Source organism: Myotis brandtii, unplaced genomic scaffold (genome assembly GCF_000412655.1).
Source record: "Myotis brandtii unplaced genomic scaffold, ASM41265v1 scaffold131, whole genome shotgun sequence".
In the NCBI taxonomy this organism is placed as follows: Eukaryota; Metazoa; Chordata; class Mammalia; order Chiroptera; family Vespertilionidae; genus Myotis; species Myotis brandtii.
The window spans coordinates 1270292-1290720 of NW_005354632.1; the positions used below are offsets into that span (position 1 = coordinate 1270292).

Genomic DNA, 20429 nt, shown 5'->3' on the forward strand with positions numbered 1-20429 from the left:
TGGTAGCATTAGTCCAGGAGGGAAGTGCAAATAAGGGATGCTTTTGGCTATTTCTGGAAACTCCAAAATATTTTGAAATTATTTGTGAAGCTGTGTCTCTACCCCATCTGCCAACTGGCATCCTTAGTCATCTCAACCACCCACCAATTTTCTCTCCCCCATGGCCTAGCTGAACTGTCTCCTCATTTGCTATGTAAACGTCTCTATTCACCCTCCTTAAGAGTGTGTTGGGGGAAAGTGGCTAAGTGGGGAGTTTTGCCCTGGTTCTTTGGGTGACTTCATTTCAATGTTCACATTTCTATATAGATACTGACTACTCTGGGGAGATCAGAGTAGAAGACTAGACCAGGTTTCCTGAAGACAACTACTGTTTGCAAGAGGCTACAGGTTCAACCCTAACTTGAAGCACCAACCTGGGATCTGCCTTGCCCCACCCTTTTCCACCTTAGGGATATAGACTGGCTCCCCAAGAGAAGAAGGGAGCTCTCTTGACAAAGGTCTAGGCCAGGGGTGGGCAAACTTTTTGACTCGAGGGCCACAATGGGTTCTTAAACTGGTCTTAGGGATACAGACTGGCTCCCCAAGAGAAGAAGGGAGCTCTCTTAACAAAGGTCTAGGCCATGCTTTCCATCAGAGAAGGAGTTCAGGAAGGTGGAGAGAGGTTCATCAGCGACAAGGAGGACGGATGCGGAGAACAGAGAATTCTTAAGGAGCCCTCTGCTGCTATAAATAGACATAAGTGACTTAGCTATGGCTTTAACCATTTCCCTTTCTATACTCTCCCACCTCCCTCTATTCATTCTCCAAATCTCTCACCCATCTTCTTCCCCCCCACTCAATCCTCCACCCCAACTATCGGCCTATATGACATATTTTGGGACAACCCAATCACTTTTATGAGGATGAGTTTGTGTGAATGTGGATCAGTATGTAGAAGTTTGTTGTATACTTTCTACCCCTCTCTCATCTGTGCCTATTGTGCGTACCTCTGTTCTAGCAACTACCACACCACACTGTGATTCTTCAAGGGTCCATGACCCACCCTGGGCTGTGAGCCTTTGATTGTTGTCCATGTCTTCCTCATTTTGGTGTCCCCCGAGCCAGCATTATTCTTGAAATGTTTTCCATTGAAAGTTAGAAAATTCTGCATGCTTGTGCCTCTGATGATGAAGGGGTATGAATTCCAGGAAATGGAAAAAGTTAATCTTGTTGGATCATTGCCTCTCAAGATTATGTCATTTTTGTAGAAACACTACTACTATTACCATTATCATCACCCTCACATCTAAGGCTTGAACCAGGATGCCTTTACCTAGTAACTGTCTGGGTGTGGTAAGACACAACATGCGGCCTCATGCCTCTCTTCTCCAGTTTGTACTCAAGTTTGGGACCAGAGTCAAGCATGGTCTTGATTAGTTTTAAGTGATTCTTTCAAGGGATCAGGATGAAAAAAGGAAAAATTAAAAAGAGGGAAAGAATTTACCAAAAAGAGTGCTCCTGCTAAGAGTTTAAAATACTTCTGTGCTGTCATTTTGACTGAGGTGCATTTCTCCGCACACTGTGTTCCCTCACACACAGGCTGCAACTCTCTAGGGGGCACATGAAAAAGTAGCAGTGACTTCGAGCGAAAGAACTTTTCCTTTGGGTTTGGGGTTTGACCACCCCTTTTCTTCCCCTTGTTCTCTCTGGGTTTTCTCCTTTCCATCTACCAGTTTTGTAAAACATACAACAGTGTGGCAAAGAGTTCTTTTGGGTGATTGAATGCCAATCAGTTCCAACTCCTTGGGGAAGCTGTGGGTTTAAATGGTACTAAATAATTATCTATCTAAATAATATGTACTCAATAATTATCCAATTAGGACTAATTGGCTTCCCACTCTCTCCATTATTTAAACAAAGAAATGTCTGCAGTGTGCGTCTTGCAAATGTCTCTCCCGTCTACTTTTTCCTCTTAGATTACAAGGCTTTTGAAGAGGCAGCTGAGCATTTCCAGCCTTACATCAAGTTTTTCGCGACCTTCGACAAAGGGGTAAGGACCGATGACACCTCAATTTGAACGCTTTCGTAGGCACGAAGTATTCACAGTTGAACTTGCCACCCCTTTTTCTTTTCTTTTGAAACGTTAACCACCCTCCACTCATGAGCACTTCCTCCATAATTAGAAATGTAGCAGCACATCGCTACAGCATGAGATATGAATACAAAGATGTTTCACTCAGATGATGTCAGGGTATTTCTGAAAACATCCCAATGAAAAGTGATGAACTAACCACTCATATCACTGTCAGCACTAAGAATGGAGAGAGTGTGAGCCTGGAGTGTGCGGGACACTAATCATTGCTTCCTTTTTTTAGAGCGTCCTCTCCCTCCCTGGGGCTGCATGCCTTCCCTCTTCTGGGTGGGGAGGGGCATTGACCTCAGAAACCCCGGTGCTTCCGATAGTTACCCACATCTTCAGGAGATGCCACGGATGTACTTGTCTATAATTCAAATGCTTGTTGTTTCGTGGGTGTGGAAAGGGCCTCGAGAAGCCTAAGAGCAGCAGAGATAGAGGGACCTCAAACCAATGGGTACTTTATTTGGGGTCTACTCTGCTTGGAGTACTCTACCCTGGCTCCGGGTACCACTAAAATGGCTACTAATCCAGTGCTCTCTGCATGTTGGGCTCAAGTGGATATATTGCACTAGTACAATCTCTAGTCCTTTACACAACTTCCAGATGAGAAAACATTTAGAAAGGTTAAGTAATATCCAAGGTCTCCAGTGAATTAATGGTAGTGCTAAGATCCCAATTTAGGACAATCTGTGCTCAAAGTCCATGCCCTTTCCTCTGTCCCACATCATTAACTAGAAGACTGTTCCTACCGTTGAGATTCAAGGTGCACACTTGCACATCCACACCCACATAACACACACAACTCACGCATGTATAGCACACACAACCCACATTCATTACATAAAACATACCCAACATGTATGTAACACACATACACAGACAACATATGCACTACATAACACACAAACCTAACACACCTCCACACACACACACACACACACACACAACACCCCCAATGCACACACACTAAGAACATTCGAAGTATTCTATGAAAAACGAGGAAGTCTGTAGATGCTGAAGCAGGGGAAAAGTATGATAAAAAGAGATTGCACTCAATTCATACATATATTGACCCACTTCTATGACTATGGCCCCAGTTTACAAGCGTATAATCCAGAAGAGAGGTCCATAGTCTACATCATCTGAACTTGAAGAAAATGTAGCCTAATTGGTTGGATTACATTAGAGAGGGATATTGAGCAAGGATAGCAAAAAGAATAATAATTATCATTCATTAAGTGCTTTTCATGTGCCAGGCTTTGTGCTAAGAGCTTATATAGGTTTTCTCATTTCATCTTCTCAACACCCGGTAAGAGAGGGATTAGTTTTCTCAGTCTACAGAGGATGAAACTGAGGTACCGAGGGATTAAGAGATTTGCTCATGTCACATAATGAGTAGGGAAGCTGGATGTAACCTCAGGTCAGCCTGACTTCAGTGTCGGTGCTCAGTACTACTCTACTCCAGAGAAAGACATGGCACATGTACACACGCATCTGGTACACGTAAGCCTTCAGTGAATGTTAGCTAGCTGTGACGGCTGTCTGTTATTGTTGTTGTTCTTAAGTATATTTTTATTGATTTCAGAGAGGAAGGAAGAGGAAGAGAGAGATAGAAACAACAATGATGAGAGAGAATCATTGATCAGCTGCCTCCTGCATGCCCCACACTGGGGATCGAACCCACAACCTGGGCATGTGCCCTGACTGGGACTCCAACCATGACCTCCCGGTTCATAGGTTGATGCTCAATCACTGAGCCACGCCAGCTGGGCAGGACTATTGTTAATAAAGACAGTCGTTTAGGTCCAGGAAGGTAGAGGTGGGGAGAGGATATTAGTGGAGAAGCGGAGGTACAGAGAAGCTTTAACTGAGTCCATCACTGGCATCCAGTTAGGACTGGTCAGCAGTGACTATGACTCCTGGGTAAGAACCCATCCGAGGGAAGAGAGTCAGGCAGACAAGCCTGGCCAAGCAACAGAGCCTCAGTCCTTGGAAGGGTGGTTCAAGGTAGAGTTCAGGGTGGGGTTGGTTTGCAGATGTGCCTCCCAGCCCAACCACATGGCTTCATGTCTGAGGCCCATGAAGAAGGTGAGGTCAGGCTATAATTAAAAACTCAGAAGGCTCTTCACTAAAAGCTCTAGAAGACACTGAGTCATTAAGTGCCACTGCTCACGTAGCCTGGCGGGATTTCATAACATTCAGAAAGAGAAAGGTAATGCTCCCTACCTCCTTGGGGAACCAGAGGGAAGAGCTGTCACGGAGAGGACTCAATGCCATTTGGGACTTAAGAACTTGCACCCATCAATTAGGGGTGTGGGTGACAGTGCCCACTGGTGATGGTGGGGTCCAGCAGGCATGATTGCACCCATCATGTCACTCAGGATAGCACACAATGTAAACTTATGAATTGTTTATTGCTGGAATTTTCCTTTTAATGTTTTCGGATCATGGTTGACTGCAGCTAACTGAAACTGCGGATAAGGGGGGACTGCTGTCTATGAGCTGGAGAAATGTAAAGAGGGTGAGATGTCAGGGCTGCTGATGTAGACTTGGGAGTTAGTAGTTTCCAAACACTGTCCATATTGTAATCCTTCAGGAAGCTTTTAAAACTATGGGTTTCTGGGCGCTAGCCCTGGAAATCTGAATTTTTATTTTTAAGGATTTTGACCCAGGAATATGCATTTTTAAAAAGCTCCCAGTACATTTTACCTGGTACATCATTTTGGGACCAGAAACAATTGATGGCTCCTGATCCTCAATCAACCCCACAAGGGGGCAAGAGAGGGTCAGAGGGCTAAGGATGGCATCCACTCTACTGCACCTTATAGCCTAAAATATGTAGTTCTAACTATCCCCCTGTGGCCTCCCAGCGACCTGTCCCTTTCTTGGAGTGAACAGTGAGAAGCAGAATCATTTTTTTGAACCATATGGGGACCAAAAGAAGCAGTGGTTATCTAAATAAAGTTGATGGAGAAGATAGACATTGAAAAGGCCTAAATTCATTAAACTGATTTCATTTGCAACAATGAAAGGCTTGCTAACATGTAGAAAAACATCTCTATCAAAATCCATACACCTGCCAATGTCAAAAAATGGCCATTCTGCTTTGTAGTCTTCTTATCTTTGGCAAAATCTATTCCAACTAGTTTTTTAAAGGCATAAAAGAACTCACTATATGGACCTCCTAAGCATTCAGGAGTAAAATCCATTCTCGTATCGTTGTTCCTGCCCATGAACCAGGTCTGGTCCCAGAACAGTGCCTCGGAGACAGTCAGCCCCATTAAATACTTACTGAATCAATGAATGAATCAATGCCTCAATCAGTCAAATCTCCTTCAGTCCTTACCACCCAAAATACAAATAAAAGAATTTTAAAAACAGGGATTCTCTGAGATACAAGGCGAGGGCCCTCCATGGTGCATGCTGGTGGGGATATAGCAAACAGGAGAAAATTATGCTCAGTGATCCCCAGAATTAAACTCAAGAACATCACAATCCAACCTCACACCCATGGTCTCCATACTGCAGACCTGGACATTGGCAACCAAGAACCAGAGAACCTCTCCCCCAACACACACACACACACACACACACACACACATGCACACACAACCACGCACTCACACACATGCACACTCACACATGTGGGTGCACCAGAGCTTATGATGAGCCCCTTCCTGCCTTTGGGAAGCCTGCATTCCAGCCGCCTGCGATGGGGTGAATTGATGAGAGCATGTCCAAGAGCAACAGGGAACGTCTGACTAAACACGTGTGGCAGCAGTGGAATATCTATGGGGCCAGACAGCTTTCTTCACAGGGTCAAGGAGAAGGTGATTTTCTAGGGAGGGCTGGTGTACTGGCAAATGGGGTTTGAATTCTGGCTCTATCCCCTCGGGTAGATAATCCTGACAAATTGCATACTCAGACTGCACCTCGGGCTCATCATTTGTAAAATAAGTATAATACCAGCTTTTACCTGATACAATCAAAGGGAGGATTCATAAAGGAATCAGCCTAAAACGCGTTGCAACAGTGCCTGGCACATGGCAAGCACTCTATGTGGTTATTATTATTACTTTTTTCTTCCTGGTTCTTAAAATAAGTAGTAAGTGAACTCAGAGAACCACAATTGAATGCCATTTTCAAGCTCAGCTCTTCGAAGAACTGTGTGTAAACGCAGACACTGGGTGTAGAGTTGCTACTTGCCCTGCTCCCTTGCTCCTTGCCCATCATCCATCCATAGCACCCTCTGCCCCGTGGAAGAGGAAAAGAGTAAGAAGAAAAAAACAACAGCCCATTCCTCCATGTCCCTTAAAACAAAATTAACATGACCGCAAAATCTCCTTAGACTGACTATGGCTCTTAACGTGGCCTGTTTCCTTTAGCTCTGAGTCGAAAGCCAGTTTCTTTAAGTACTGTCAGAAATGTCCTTCGGACTATGGTGACCTGGAATTAACAGCAGTCGAGGACAGAAACCATAGGCAGACCCATGTTTCCTCAGAATGGACCTCCTTGTGTAAGAGCTTATGTGACACCAGTTCCCCTCCTCCCACTGGGTCCTGGCGGCCCCGGGCCACTGGGCTGTGGGCTATCGCGGCCGGGCGGCAGCTCTCGGCAATTCCTCTTTAGTTCAAGGGAACCACTGTTCATCTCTGTGCTCTCTTGGCCCCCAGCTCTGACCTGGAAAAGAATGGCACTTGGTTTTCTCCAAGCGCGGCACATTCCAGGCCTCTCGAGTCATTTCACAAAAAGAGGCCTGCGTCCGGCAGGTCTTCAGGGAACACAGCAGCCATTCTGCCCTGACAAGGCGGTGGGGCCCCTTAATCAGAGAGGCGATGCCTTCCAGGCTACGTCTCGCTCCGAGCACCCTCTCTGGTACAGGGGAGAACAACCCCAGCTAGCTTGCTGGGTACTAGGGTACTATCCAGTTTTAGCACCCCGAGTCTAAATCCAGGGAACCCCTCCACTCTGGACAAGCCAGGGTGGCTGTTCACCTTCTGATTGGTAACCAAGGGGACAGTTCCCAGAGCCTGAGAAACCATCACACAAGCCCTGTACCGAGAGACAACTAACTGTAGGGCCATGCTTCAGTCTGAGTAACAGTAGGTTTATGCCCTGATCGAGGATGAATGGGCGGGCCTCTGATTTTGAGTATATGCTTTAAATGGTTCCCATCAATTGCCTGTTCTATCCAGTTGATTCGATTCAATCCATACCTGCAAAGACACTGAGCATCTCTGCTGACCTCTGCGTCCTCCTCCAGCCTGGCAAACACAGTAGAGTGACGGTGACTGTAGAATTACATTTCCCACTTTTCATTCCGCCTGCTTCCTGCCCCTGCTTGGACCTCATTGGCCAGAGAGGTTTTCTCCTCCCTATCTGTCCTTCTTGGATTGGTCCAGCCAGGCCTTAGGTGAGGGGTTCCTATCACGACAATATCTACATTAAAACTGTACATACCCTCTCAAGTCTTTGCCAGAGAATATGCACGCCTTATAGATGGACCATCACTGCCTCTCTAGACTAGCGTTCAAGGAAGCTCTTGTCATATTTCTAACTGTTACAGGTTGCGAAGAAGTTGTCCTTGAAGATGAATGAGGTTGACTTCTACGAGCCATTTATGGACGAGCCCATTGCCATCCCTGACAAACCTTACACAGAAGAAGAGCTTGTGGAGTTTATAAAGGAGCACCAGAGGTACCCCAGGTGGCATGCAGGGGGTGGGGGGCCTGGGGCCTGGGAAATGGAGAGGAGCCTCTCAGTCCTGACACCTCACACCCCTAAGAGCAACTACCTGGAGTCAGCCCCCCAAAGAATGAACTCAGTAGAATGGCTTTGTTGGTCATCCATCAGTGGCAGGGATGGGATGTTGCTACAGTTTCTGAATATGGGTCTGTCTACACTTGCAAACAGGTTTAGACCACCTCCCCTCAGTCAGCAAATCCCCTCAGAGTCAGATATAAATAAAAAATTTCAATAACAGCAAGAGTGATTTAGGGACAGCCTCCTATATGCCAATACCATGGTAGGTGCTATGAGAGCTATTTTATCTAGTACAGGGGTGGGCAGGGTGGGCAAAGGAGGTTTACAGTTGTGAGCATGCGAAAGTTTATTCTTGTATTATTATTTATTAGTATTATTTATTTGTATTACAACTGTAAACCTACGTTTGCCAAACCCTGTATTCAACATAATGGGGTAATTATTATTATCTCAATTTACAGATCAAGGAATTGGGCTCCGCGTAGTTAAATAACTTAGCCAAGATGAACATTCTGTATGCAGAACTGCTGGGAGAGGAATATTTGACACCACTTAGAGTAGCTCAAGCGTGGACCGGCGACCCTTTCCTGTAAAAGGCCGGGGGGTAAATAGTTCAGCTCCGCAGCCAGATGGTCTCTGTTGCAACACTCAGCTCTGCTGTTTGTGTGGGAAAGCAGCCGCAGCCAATATCTAAACAACGGGGTGTGGCTGTGTCCCAAAACGTTTATTTATAAAAGAGGAGGCACCGGCTGGATTTGGCTCTCCAGCTGCAATTTGCTGAGCCCTGCTCTTGAGGGAAGGGCAATACTGAACATGGAACATGGTGGGGGGGCTCACCATCAACCCCCCTACCCCCCACACACACAATGGACATGTGCTCACGCATGCTCATTGGACCTGGAGCACTATGATTCCATCAACCAGCCAGTCCTGGTCCCTAGAGGGAGGCAGTACTCGGAGAAGCAAATAGCCACATTCTAGCACTATTAGCCAACATTCAGAAAGAAATGAAACCATGAGTAAAATATAGATCCCACCTGCTCTTCCAAACATCCTGAAGGGGCTTTGGATGGATGACCCTGAAGATAAAACAAAATCAAGACTTCCTCTCTTCCCTCCCAGGTGGCCTCATTCTGGGCCTTCTCTGGGCTCTCAGGGGTGGCCACGCCTGTCTGGGAGGAGGGAGATGACTTCTTGCCCTGGGAATAACTACCCTGCGCCCTCTGGCATTGTTTGTAATAGAACTATAATCCCTGGGCCAAATGGGTCTGTGAAAAGGCTGAGAGCATTAGGCCCAGCTCTCTGTGTGACTGGGCAGGGTACAGGGTTAGCTGTGGTGCCCTGAGAATACCTACTCAAGGAAGCTCATCTTCTTTATTTCCAGACCCACCCTCCGCCGCCTGCGCCCAGAAGATATGTTTGAAACATGGGTAAGATAGTGGCAAACTCCTTCTGCCTTGTAGAGACAGGTATATTCCCAAAGAGGAATACTCCTTTGAGTTCCAAAACTCAAACCAAGTTTTACTTGACTGGAGCGGATATCTAGATGGTAGAGTATTTGAAATGTGGACAACATCGCGCTCAGAGAACCCAGTTTTCTAGGTTCTAGTTTATGCCTCTCTGGTGCTGCCGCTGGGCAACGTTACTCTGTCTCTGAGTCCACTCCCCCTGGGACCACTGGCCTCTGTGCACTGGCCAGAGGCCTGGGGGACACAGAGGAGGAGCTGTGGAGTCAGAGACTTGGGTTCAAGCCTAGAATTGGACACCTCGTAGCTTTGCATCCTACGTCAAGTCATGTGATCTTTCTGAGCTTTAGTTCCTGCATCTGAACTTAGGGCTTTTCGTAAGGATGGACAGTGTGAAGAGCCCAGAGCATGGTAGGTGCTCGATAAAGGAACGGCAGCTGTTTTTGTAACTATCAACTCAGGGCACTGGGTCAGAGTATCCTCAGGTCTAAGTCACAGACAATGCGTCAGGAGGGTCAAATAGCATCAGAAAGAGGGTCATGGAGATACAACCTCCCACCCACCTCAGATTTATACAAAATTCATAAACGACAACAACCGAAGTCTGTGGCACATTTTCCAAAGCATTTCATGGATCCTTTCATTCAGGTCTTTGAGTGGTTCTAGAAAGTGCTGAAGAACAAGTATTATTTTAGCCCCAGTTTACATGGGGAAATTGATCGTATGGATTAGGTTGATTACTCACAAATACGTAACTAATAAGCACTAGATCTTGGGACTTAAATTTAAATCATCTAGAGCCAAATCTCATGTTCTTGCCATTATACCCCCCTAGAATGGGCCATGGCCCCACAAGGCACCATTTTGGCAGTGGGGGTGTAGGCGGGAGGGGAAAGGGACTAACCTGGGAACATGTATGCATTTATTTATGTTTTTAATCTTTAATTCAGAGTTGAAAGTGACGTGTGAAGAGAGCCATGGAGTAACTTGACACTCTGTTTAATAGCATGTCACTCATTTGGACGTTTGAACAGGGAACAAACATTTCATAAGACACTGAAGGGAAATAACCCAGTGTACAGGCGTGGACTGCTTGGCAACAACACAGCACATAGAAACATATTTCCCTAACATTCCAAACTTTCAAAAATTCAACCTTTAAAATGTTTTATTAGATTTAAATACTGTAACAGTGCTTTAAAAATAATATTCCTTTAAAAATATTTTTACTTTTTACTTAATATAACTTCAGCCTTATAAAAAGTAGTGCAAGTGTTAGGGTTAGGGTTAGGGTTAGGGTTAGGGTTAGGGTTAGGGATGGGAGTCAGCAATTCCTTCTAGAAGAATCCTCCCTGTGTTGCAATAACTAAGTAATTCCAAGAGGGAGTCAGAAACCTCCAGATGAGCCTCTGAGATACTCCTTTGCACCAGGGAGTCTGCTACTTTTAACTGCATTTTCCTTCTTTGCATCTCTTTATTCAACATGAGAACAAACATTCAACAGAGGCTGGAAGGAAACAGCCAAATCTGAACAGTGGTAATCTACCTGGTTGGTGGGTAATTGATGTTACTTTCTTCTTGGAATCTCTAATATTTGCTAATTTTCTTCAAGCAGTATGAAAGATTTTTATCACCATACTCTTTTTTAAAATCCAATAGGTATTAATAAGAACCCATTACCTTGTGCTAAGCACAGAGACTATAAATGAACATTGCTGTCCAGGCCTTAGGAGTTCAGGCCTGGGTCGATGAAGCAGTCTCAAATCACGTGACCCCAGACCAGGATGCTCCCTGCTGTGACAGAGGTCATACAAAGTGCTGGGGAGTGCAGAGTAAGGTATTCACCTAAGTAACTCCCAAGCTCCAGTTTGGGGGGATTTGGTGTTCGGTCACGTTATATAGGCCGCTTCTCAGACTTTTTCAACTTAAGTAAGAGCCACTGACCTGAGTTTGCAACATCTTCTGCAAACCCTGTAGAGAAGACAGCAGATTCCTGAGCTCATTCTGTGCTGTTGGTGACGTCAAGGAGCAGAAACTTGTACCTCCACCCTCTTAGGTTCAGTACTAGAGGCCTGCAAATTAAAGTGACAAAGAACAGATTAGTATGAGAAAAAAAACAAATAGATTTAATTACCTATTTCTGTATGGAAGTTCACAAAAAATTCGACTCAACGAGGGGCTTAAAAAAAGAGAGAGGCTTATATGCCATCTAAAATTTAGATTCTAAATAGAGGATGGGGAGGGGCAGGGGACCCTTTTGGGAGAACAAAGACTTTTTGGAAAGATAAATGGATGCTTGGGAGAAGAAATGGGAGACAGGATTGTCTGTTTGAGAAGAGCAGAGTTGCACTTGGGAAAGGATTTATGACAACTGAGTTCTTTTAAGAGGCTCTGCATTTAGGCAAATAAGGGATTTCAGGAATTCACATGCCTTCGGCTCTGAATAATCTGTATGCCCGTGGCTTTTCCTGGCCTACGTCAGTGAGGGAGAAAGAGCATGGGCTTCGGGACCAGGCAGAGCTGGCCTGAACCCCAGGTACGTCATGTACCGGCTCTGTGGCTTTAGGGAAGTCGGTTCAATTCCTTAAGCATTAAACAGGAATGGGACTTGCATCTAAGACTTAGAAGTAATGCACTTACAAAGCACTGACACAAATGGCAGATATTCATATCATCATTTTAATCACCCTTGATAGTTCAAGGTGTAATCCCTTCCCTCAGAGAGCTTGCCATTCAAGTAAAAAGATCATTTCCGAGACAATGTGATCTAAAGACCAAAGGGGTGATCTGGGCGGCCAAGGTTGTGGGGTTCAGAGAAAGCCCCTGGCTGGCCGGTCCTGCAGCTCTTCCTCGCCTGTGTGTGTGGGATACGCACCTTCAGGCTTGCCTGTGGGTCTGCTCTGGGAGCCCATTACTGAAAACACCCGGCACAGAGCACACGCCTGCTGCTTTGCCAAGACAGAGGCTCTTTCCCTGGGTTATAGTCTCCATCCGCGGAACACCTGAGGCCTGGGAGGTGGCGGCCATGTCATGAGCAATCTCTTAGCAAACAGATATGGATTCTTAATTCTGAAACCAATTTCCAAATGCGTTCCGGAAGGGCAGGCAGAAATGGAGCCCGCTTCTCGGAGTTAACGCGGCCGCCTCCCCACGGATGGCAGGAGCAGGGACAGGGCAGCCTATTGAGAACCGACCAGGGCATCCTGCCTGGTGATAATAGCAAACATGAAACCTCAGACGCCCCTTCCGGCTGCTGTCAGATTTGTGTAATAAACCTGCACACACACACACACACACACACACACACACCACAGATCTATCAAATTCAATTCCCCGGAGAACCTGACCAAGGCAGTGCCCGACTCTCTTGTTTCTAATAATAATATTTTCCATTTAATCTCGCTCAGAATTTTTGGAGGTTTTGTCCATTTCCAACTCAAAGGAAAAAAATTAGCATTTAGATAGGATTGCACCAGCATTACAATCCATTGAGATGGAAACGGGGACCAGGGAGGGCTGAGAAGCCTGGAGTATTGTTTCCTGAGGACGGTTCTGATATGACACTCGGGAGCCCCGGGATGCCCTCTCCCTGGGACAGTGATAGTCAGCGTCCACTCAGATCTGTCCCCGTGCCTCTCGCTCGAGCATCGTCCCCTCCGAGCCTCATGAGGGTCACATTTCTTATAAAGGAGGCGCCTCCAAGCTCTCGCTGGCTCTTCTGCAGGAATGATCGATGCAAAGGAGACACGAGGCATGTGGTCCTTTCTGTTCAGGACATGGAAACATGGAATGCCACCTGCTTGTCCCACAGATTTGAAATATTCTCACTTTTCACCATCACACCCTCACCCTTGCCCAGCCCCATCTCCAGCCCCTCCTGTGGCCTCCCACACTGAGACCGAGTTAGAGGCCTGGACGGCTCCGGCAAGCTCTGGTTCCAGAGCCAAAAGGAGTCCAAGGAAACGCCCTAGGAGTGGCAGGCAGCAAAGCGCCCCCTACTGACCACGCAGGTTCTTCAATAAGCGGGGTCTCAGAGAAGCAGGACACATGTGTGAACAGAACAGACCCACATCCTAATTTGCCTCAAGATTCCTGTCTGCTGCCCGTTTGGGGACAGCGGCAGCACCCACCAGCAGCATCCAGAAGCTTCCATATCGGGCCTATTACTGCTTTATTTGCTCGTGGTGACTTCTTGAAACTCAGACTGACATTCACTGAGCTCCCTTCAGAGGGCGGATGAGCCAGACTCACATTCTTCCTCCTTTTGCCTCTTCCTGCTGCTCTCCCGGACCCACCAGACCACGGGAGTGAGGCCCATTCGGTGCTAATGTCTTGTGTGTAGTTGGTGCTTTCCTGTCTCAAAAGCCCGTAAATGCCACACCTTCCTCCCAGTTGCTCATCAGTATTCCCTTCCTTAAGATGCATGCTGCTCTGTCACCTTGTGCCTCTATGTCCCCCGTGTCTCTGTCCCCCTGTGCCTGTGTCCCCCTATACCTCTGTCCCCCTGTGCCTGTGTCCCTGAGCCTCTGTCCCCTGTGCCTCTGTGTCCACTCCCCTCAGCTCCCTCCCCCGCCTCCATTTCAATTCCCGCCTGTCTGCCCCTGCCTCCTCGCATCTCTCACCTGGGAGTGTAACCTTTCATTCCTTTCCCCCACAGGAAGACGACTTGAACGGGATCCACATAGTGGCCTTTGCAGAGAGGAGTGACCCAGGTAGGACCCCTCCCCCTTCCCTCTGCTCTCTGACCCTGTAAGCAAGAACTGGCTTCTCACCTTGGTCAGCCCTCACCTTTCCTCTCCCTCCCTTCCCGCCTGCAAGGCAACCGAAAGACACCGGGCACCCCCTGGTGGTCGCCTGCGAGGCACAGACCCATTTCAGTCGTGCACAGCTCAGAAGTGTGGGGAGATCAGAGCCTCCTGCTGCTTAGCTGCCCAAACAGGGGCTGAGCCCGGGCGAACATAAACACAGCCTCGCTCTACAGCAGTGGTTCTCAACCTTCCTCATGCTGCGACCCTTTAATACAGTTCCTCATGTTGTGGTGACCCCCAACCATAAAATTATTTTCGTTGCTACTTCATAACTGTAGTTTTGCTACTGTTATGAATCATAATGTAAATATCTGATATGCTATATGTGTTTTCCGATGGTCGCAACCCACAGGTTGAGAACCGCTGCCTACAGGCAAGTGTGTGTGTGCGCGCGCATGTGTGCGAGGGCATGTGTGTGTCTGTGTAAATTTCTGTTCACATTAAAAGCTGGTGTACCTAGCCTATATAAATAACAATAAATATACCCTTTGCTCTGTCAAATATGGCCTGTGCTTAGGAAACTTAATGGGAAATATTGCCCCAAATAATGAGAACTGGGCCAAAGAAGCAGCGATTTCCAAAGTGTAAAAGAAGCCTATAAATGGATGAGAACTTGGACAGCTCTTTCCTGGCTTCACTCTTCGCCATGTCAGTGAGAGTGAAGTGCAGGAAAACCAGTGGGCAGGCGGTAAAAGGCTAGTCCCTGGGCAATGTCTGGACAGAGGGCCCAGAAGGGAACGTGTACGTGCAGATTCTGAGGGGTGTTTTGAGAGACGTGGGATGATCCAGAATGCGGCCGGAGAAGGCAGGGGCTTCATTTCTGAGGGCGAAGCAGCCAGGCCTTGGGCTCTGAGGCCTGGGCAGGGGTTCTGAAACCTGACAGGGCAGAGAACCACAGGCACCACGGCCACTCGGCCGACGGGAACGGAGCCTCGGGGACCTGCGATGTCACGGAGCTCTGAGGCACGTTCTGAGGCTCCACCGGGTTTGGGAGCCACTGCTCCGGGGGATGAGGAGCTCTGTGGTGCTCGTAGGGTCCGAGTCTCTTGGACGTGCATAGGGACAGATGAGGAAACAGCCTCGGAGAAGAGAAACTGCCCAGGGGCACCAAGAGTTAGCAGGACTTCCTGAAGGAGGAACAGACTGCCCCGCACGGGCCTTGACACACAGTAGGTGCTCAGCAAATACCGCCAGGCAGATGACTGACCAACTGCCATAGTCCCCTACAGACAAAACCCCGACTGTCTTTACCATATAATTTCAAAAGATGAGATACAATCCACATGCCACACTGTTCACCTTTTTAAAGTGTGCAAGCCGGTGGTTTTAGCACATACACAAAGTTGTGCCAACAGCACCCCTGTCTAACTCCAGAACATTTCATCACCTCAGAAAGACATTCCAAACATGTCAGCAATCACCCCCTGGCCTCTCCCCCAGCTCCTGGCAGCCACTAATCCAATTTCCGTCGCTATGGATTCGACTGGTCTGCACATTTACATGGAATCATGTAGTATGTGGCCCTTTGGGGGGGGGGGGGTCTGGCATCTTTCACTTATCGTAACGTTTCAAGGTTCCTCCTTTATGTGGTGTGTATCCATACTTTGTTCCTTTTCAGGGCCAAATAATATTCCATTGTATCACAACCAAATCTATGCTCCAAATTATCTGACAGCACCCCCCCACCCCCCTAGTTTTTTTAGAGTGTTTGAATGTCCACGATGTCCCAGTTTCCCCATCACTGACTTGCAGAGTTGGAAAAACTCTTCAGAAATATCTAGCCCTTGTTAAAAAAAAAAAAAAAAGCAAGCCAGTGTGGTTCCAGCTTCTTTCTACAGCTTCTGGCCACCCCTCCGCCCCCTGGAGGAGACACCAGCAAAGGAGGCCAAGTGCCCGAGGTGGACAAGCTTCAGTGAAACAGAATCGGCTCCCTGGTGCTGTGAACAGAAATGCCATCCATGGGCAGCAGCCTGCTGGCCCGACTCCAGGGCCCTCCTCCCACCCCCACCCCCTTCCAGGCTGTGGGGAGGCCCGTCTGGCTCTTGGGAACAATGGAACAAAGAGCCTCGAGAAGCTGCAGGAACCTGTTTGACCGAGATTGCTGCCGATGAATCAAGCTCCTGAAACTCTCCACCTCCTCCCTGCACAAACATCCCTGGGCCCGAAGCCGGCTTTCCCAAGCCAGGGCTTGTTCCTGGGAAGCTGGGAGCAATGCGCGGGGTGGGGGTGGAGGAGCTCAAAGCATCTTTTTTTCAAGGAGGGAGGCCCTGTCCGCTCGGCCCTGAGAAAGGGAAAGGGTTTTCCGGGAAAGTCTCTGTCCCTGGCTGGTCTGTCATTGCCCGCGAGTCACTGAGGCGTGAGCCTGGTGGAGAGGCCGGGCTGTGGACTAGGAACTGAATTCCTGCCCGGACAGCGGGTCCTCCTCTACCTCAGCTCTTGCTAAAAAGGGACACGTGACCTATGGCCCCAACCGAAGCCCTGCCACTCTGCACGGAAAGGTGACACCTTCGGGGGCATGAGACCCCCAGCTCCTTAGAGAGCTGCCAGTCTGGGGAAGGTGCCAGGGGCTTTATGGAGACGATCCCGTTTGGTCCCTGAAGTCATCCGTGACCTCTGCACCATTAGGAAGAAGACGAGGATGTGGCCACTTCCTGTGTGCATGTGACAGGACAACCTCGTGCACGGGAGGGGCGAGTTTTTCCCCATTTTACGCCAGAGGAACCTGAGGCCGGAGGGGAGAGAGAGGCACAGCGGGCACGCGGGCCTGGGTTTCTTGGTGGCTCCCTGGGTCTCACAGGCACGTGCCTCTGACTAACGGAGCCCTGGCTGCCGACCTGGCTGTGACCTGCCTGGAACCGGTCCCCGGGGCGGGGGCCGTCTCTTTCCCACCAGCCCCGGCCACCTGGGAGGGAGGAGCGCGTGGTCACCGGGTCCTTCCCACAGGGACGGGGCTCCCAGAGGCCTCCGCCGCCGTGGGAAACCTGGAACCTGGCTGCGCGGGAGCCCTCGGCCGGGTCATGGGAGCGCAGGTCCGCGCCGTGGGGCAGGGAGCCGGCTCGGTTCCCACAGCGCGGCCTCTTTATTTAGCTCCGTCTCCGTCTCTGAGGCTCTGGGCTCACGCAGGAACGCGGCTGCGGCTGCGGGAGGCTGGGCTCGGCCACAGGTCAGAGGGGGAGAGCAGTCCGATGGCCTGGGGGGGTGGGGGGAGCAGCGTCCCCACGGCCCCACCTGCACCCCTGGCTGTCTCCTTGCCTGAGCCCTTTGACCCTCACACTGCCGCTCGCACCCCCGGCACCTCCGGCACCAGCCCGAGGCGGGAGCGCCCAGGCCCCGGAGGAATGGGGAACGCACAAAGGGCTGCAGCTGCGCAGACCCAACACCTGCAGCTCAGCATCCCGGCTCCGCCACGTGCTGGCCCGTGACACTGGGCAGGTCACGCACCCTCCCTGTTGTCTCAACTCCATCCCCTTTAAGATGGAGATAACAAAATCCTCCGACCCTCCATCAGACTCAATGCAAAGATTAAATGCAAAAGTACTCGGAACCCAGAAAGCGCTCGGTAAATACTCAGAACATCACAGAAGGGGGCGTGGGTCTTTAAGAGACAAGAATCGGGCCCCCCTGACCCACCTGAGCGAGGCTCTCACAGGCGCCCCGGGTGCCTCAGTCCCCGAGTCGCAGCAGGGACCGGAAGGGACTGCCCACGCGCGTCCTGGGTCGTGACGTAACTTCCGGTGCGCGGGACTCCTCTCCTGTGCGGGCCTAGGCCATCTGTAAGCTGCCCCTATGCCCGGAATGTAAACATTGAATGAACCGGTGGATGGCAGGTTCCTTGCTTTCAGGTGGAAGAACTCGGATCATTTGAAAATAATGGCCAGCCCTGGCCGGTTTGGCTCCATGAATAGATTCCGACGTACCTCGGTTGCAGGCTCGATCCCCCGCCTGTTCGGGGTGCGTGCGGGAGGCAACCAATCGATGTGTCTCTCTCACATCCGTGTTTATCTCCGTCTCTCCCCCTCCCTTCCACTCTTCCAAAAAATCAATGGAAAAGGTATCCTCAGGTGAGGATTAACAAACAAACAAAAGTGGCAAAAGCTTACTGTGCGCCAGGTACTGTAAGATACTAACTCACCTAAGTCACAACCATCCTGTGACATTGGTGCCATTATTATCATCACCCCCTTTATACAGATGAGGGACAAAGACATGAAATAACTTGCCCTAAGTCACACGCTAAATGGCAGATCCAGTATTCGGACCAAGGTCATTTGCCCCAAGCGTTCCTGTGTTTCAGCCTCAGGCTGGGCTGCCCCCATCTGTCCTGGAACATTTCCGGGTGCAGAGGGATTGTGCCCACATAGAACTCATCGTCCTGAAAGTCAGAGGCTGCCCTTGGCTCTGGATGTAACTTCTCCACCTCTAACGTCAACTTCACTTATCAATAAATTCTGTGCATGCTTTTTGAGCTTTCCTTGCACCTCTGTAGACCCCCAAACCTTTGGCATTCTTAAACATAGGCAGTAAGCCCCAATTTTGACTTCTCCTGTTTACGTAACAACTCCAATCCACTTGATTTTTCTTGCAGAAACCAAATTTTTTAATTATATTTTTATTGATTTCAGAGAGTAAGGGAGAAGGAAAGAGAGAGAGAAACATCAATGATGAGAGAAAATCATCGATCGGCTGTCTCCTGCATGCCTCACTCTGAGGATCGAGCCAGCAACCTGGGCATGTGCCCTGACCAGGAATCAAACCGTGACCTCCTGGTCGACACTCAACCACGGGGCCATGCTGGCTGGGCTTGTAGAAACCAATTTTTATCCCTTCGATCTTTTTTGAAATCTCCAAACCTGCTCTAGAATGCAGAATAGGAAAAGTTCTTGTATGTAGCATAAAAAAAAAGTAATCCCACCATTATGGTTTTTCCCATCAGAAAACAGCACCGCTGTCCTGCGTGTGTTCAGCCTCAGTTCCACTCGTGACCTTATCCGCCACCATACGTGTGCCTACACAGCCCCTCCCTCCCCTCTATGGGAATTGGTCTTTTGCACCGAGGGTGTACTTTCCACTTGGATTTGGGTCTGTGTCGTTGAATGTCATCTTCTCTGTGCATTTCTGATTTGTCAAGGTCTCTTAAAATTGGTTCTCCTCTCCCAACTACTGGCAACGTCACTTCCTGTATCACCCTCCCTTCTCCGCTGCTGAAAGCAGGCACTGGAGATGTTTGGGAGGAATTCCCCCTTGTGGTCTGTGTAGTCTGCTCCATAAATCCACAGGGAACCCAGGGGGCACCAAGTTCCCCAGCCTATGACACAGCAACGTGCCCGGAAGAGAAGGATCCGTGGTGCCCAGATGGCGGCAGCCAGGGGCCCTATGGGAGCTTGACCCTCTCGGCCACACCGCGGGCTGCAGAAGGAAGAACCCCCGTCCCACCTCCACCCCAACCCCCGAGTGGTGGATAATGAACTCTCCGGCACATGGCCCTGTGGTCTCACCCAGGCTGCCCTCCTCTCTGCTGCTGGCGGGGAGGTGGGGAGCTGTGGGCCGTAGAGACCCTCCTCTCTGCTGACAGGAGCTCTGCTTTCCAGGTGATGAGGCCCGAGGGGCCATCTCAATCTTATGAACTAACAACATTGAAAGTGACTACACCCACGCAGGGCAGAGCTGCTAAGAATAGAGTGCATGTTGCCTGGAATGTGAGAAAATGAGGAAGTGTTGAGAAAAACCTTTACCCAGAGGCCCCAAGTAGCCAAACAAAGGCCTGGGTACCCGAGAAGGGAGAGGCTTGTTAAACAGAGGCCGGAGAGAGGGGCCTGAGTGGCTGGGGGCCGCCAGCAAAGAGGAAACCTTTACAAAGAAGGGCGGTTGCCATACTGAATTCCTACGCAGCTGGTGAGTGGCTGTACAGAAGGTCCACATTTCAGGCCACAGAGTCATCCACGCGAGAACCGTAACCTCATAGTCTAGACCTAAACCTACATTTGACCCCTGGATGGCGGAACCTGGGCCTGCCAGTGAGTGGTCCCCCACCCCTGCCCACCAAGCCCGGGGCCACTGTCCTGCTGGCTCCCAGGCATGGACAGGCGAAGTCATCGTCATCGTCGCCTGTCACAGTGGCATCTGTCATTCAGTCTGGCCTCCAGCTTTGTCCCAAGGTCACCAGCGGCTCCTCCGTCCAGCGGCTGGATCTGTCTCCCCTCTCAGCTTCGCCCATGATCCTCAGAACCACAGAGAAGAGGGTGGGCCCTGACTTGCCTGCCCTGGTGCTCCTGCGGG

General features: G+C 49.4%; 1 protein-coding gene across 1 annotated transcript in view; it reads left to right on the plus strand.

Moving 5' to 3' along the window:
• CASQ2 (calsequestrin 2 (cardiac muscle)) overlaps positions 1 to 20429 on the plus strand; it is a 43953-nt gene that overhangs the window by 18065 nt on the left and 5459 nt on the right. The window contains exons 5-8 of the mRNA XM_005859959.2: positions 1956 to 2029; positions 7683 to 7813; positions 9264 to 9309; positions 14003 to 14057. Of these exons, the coding sequence (XP_005860021.1) occupies positions 1956 to 2029; positions 7683 to 7813; positions 9264 to 9309; positions 14003 to 14057 (306 nt within the window). The remainder of the gene's footprint in view (positions 1 to 1955; positions 2030 to 7682; positions 7814 to 9263; positions 9310 to 14002; positions 14058 to 20429) is intronic.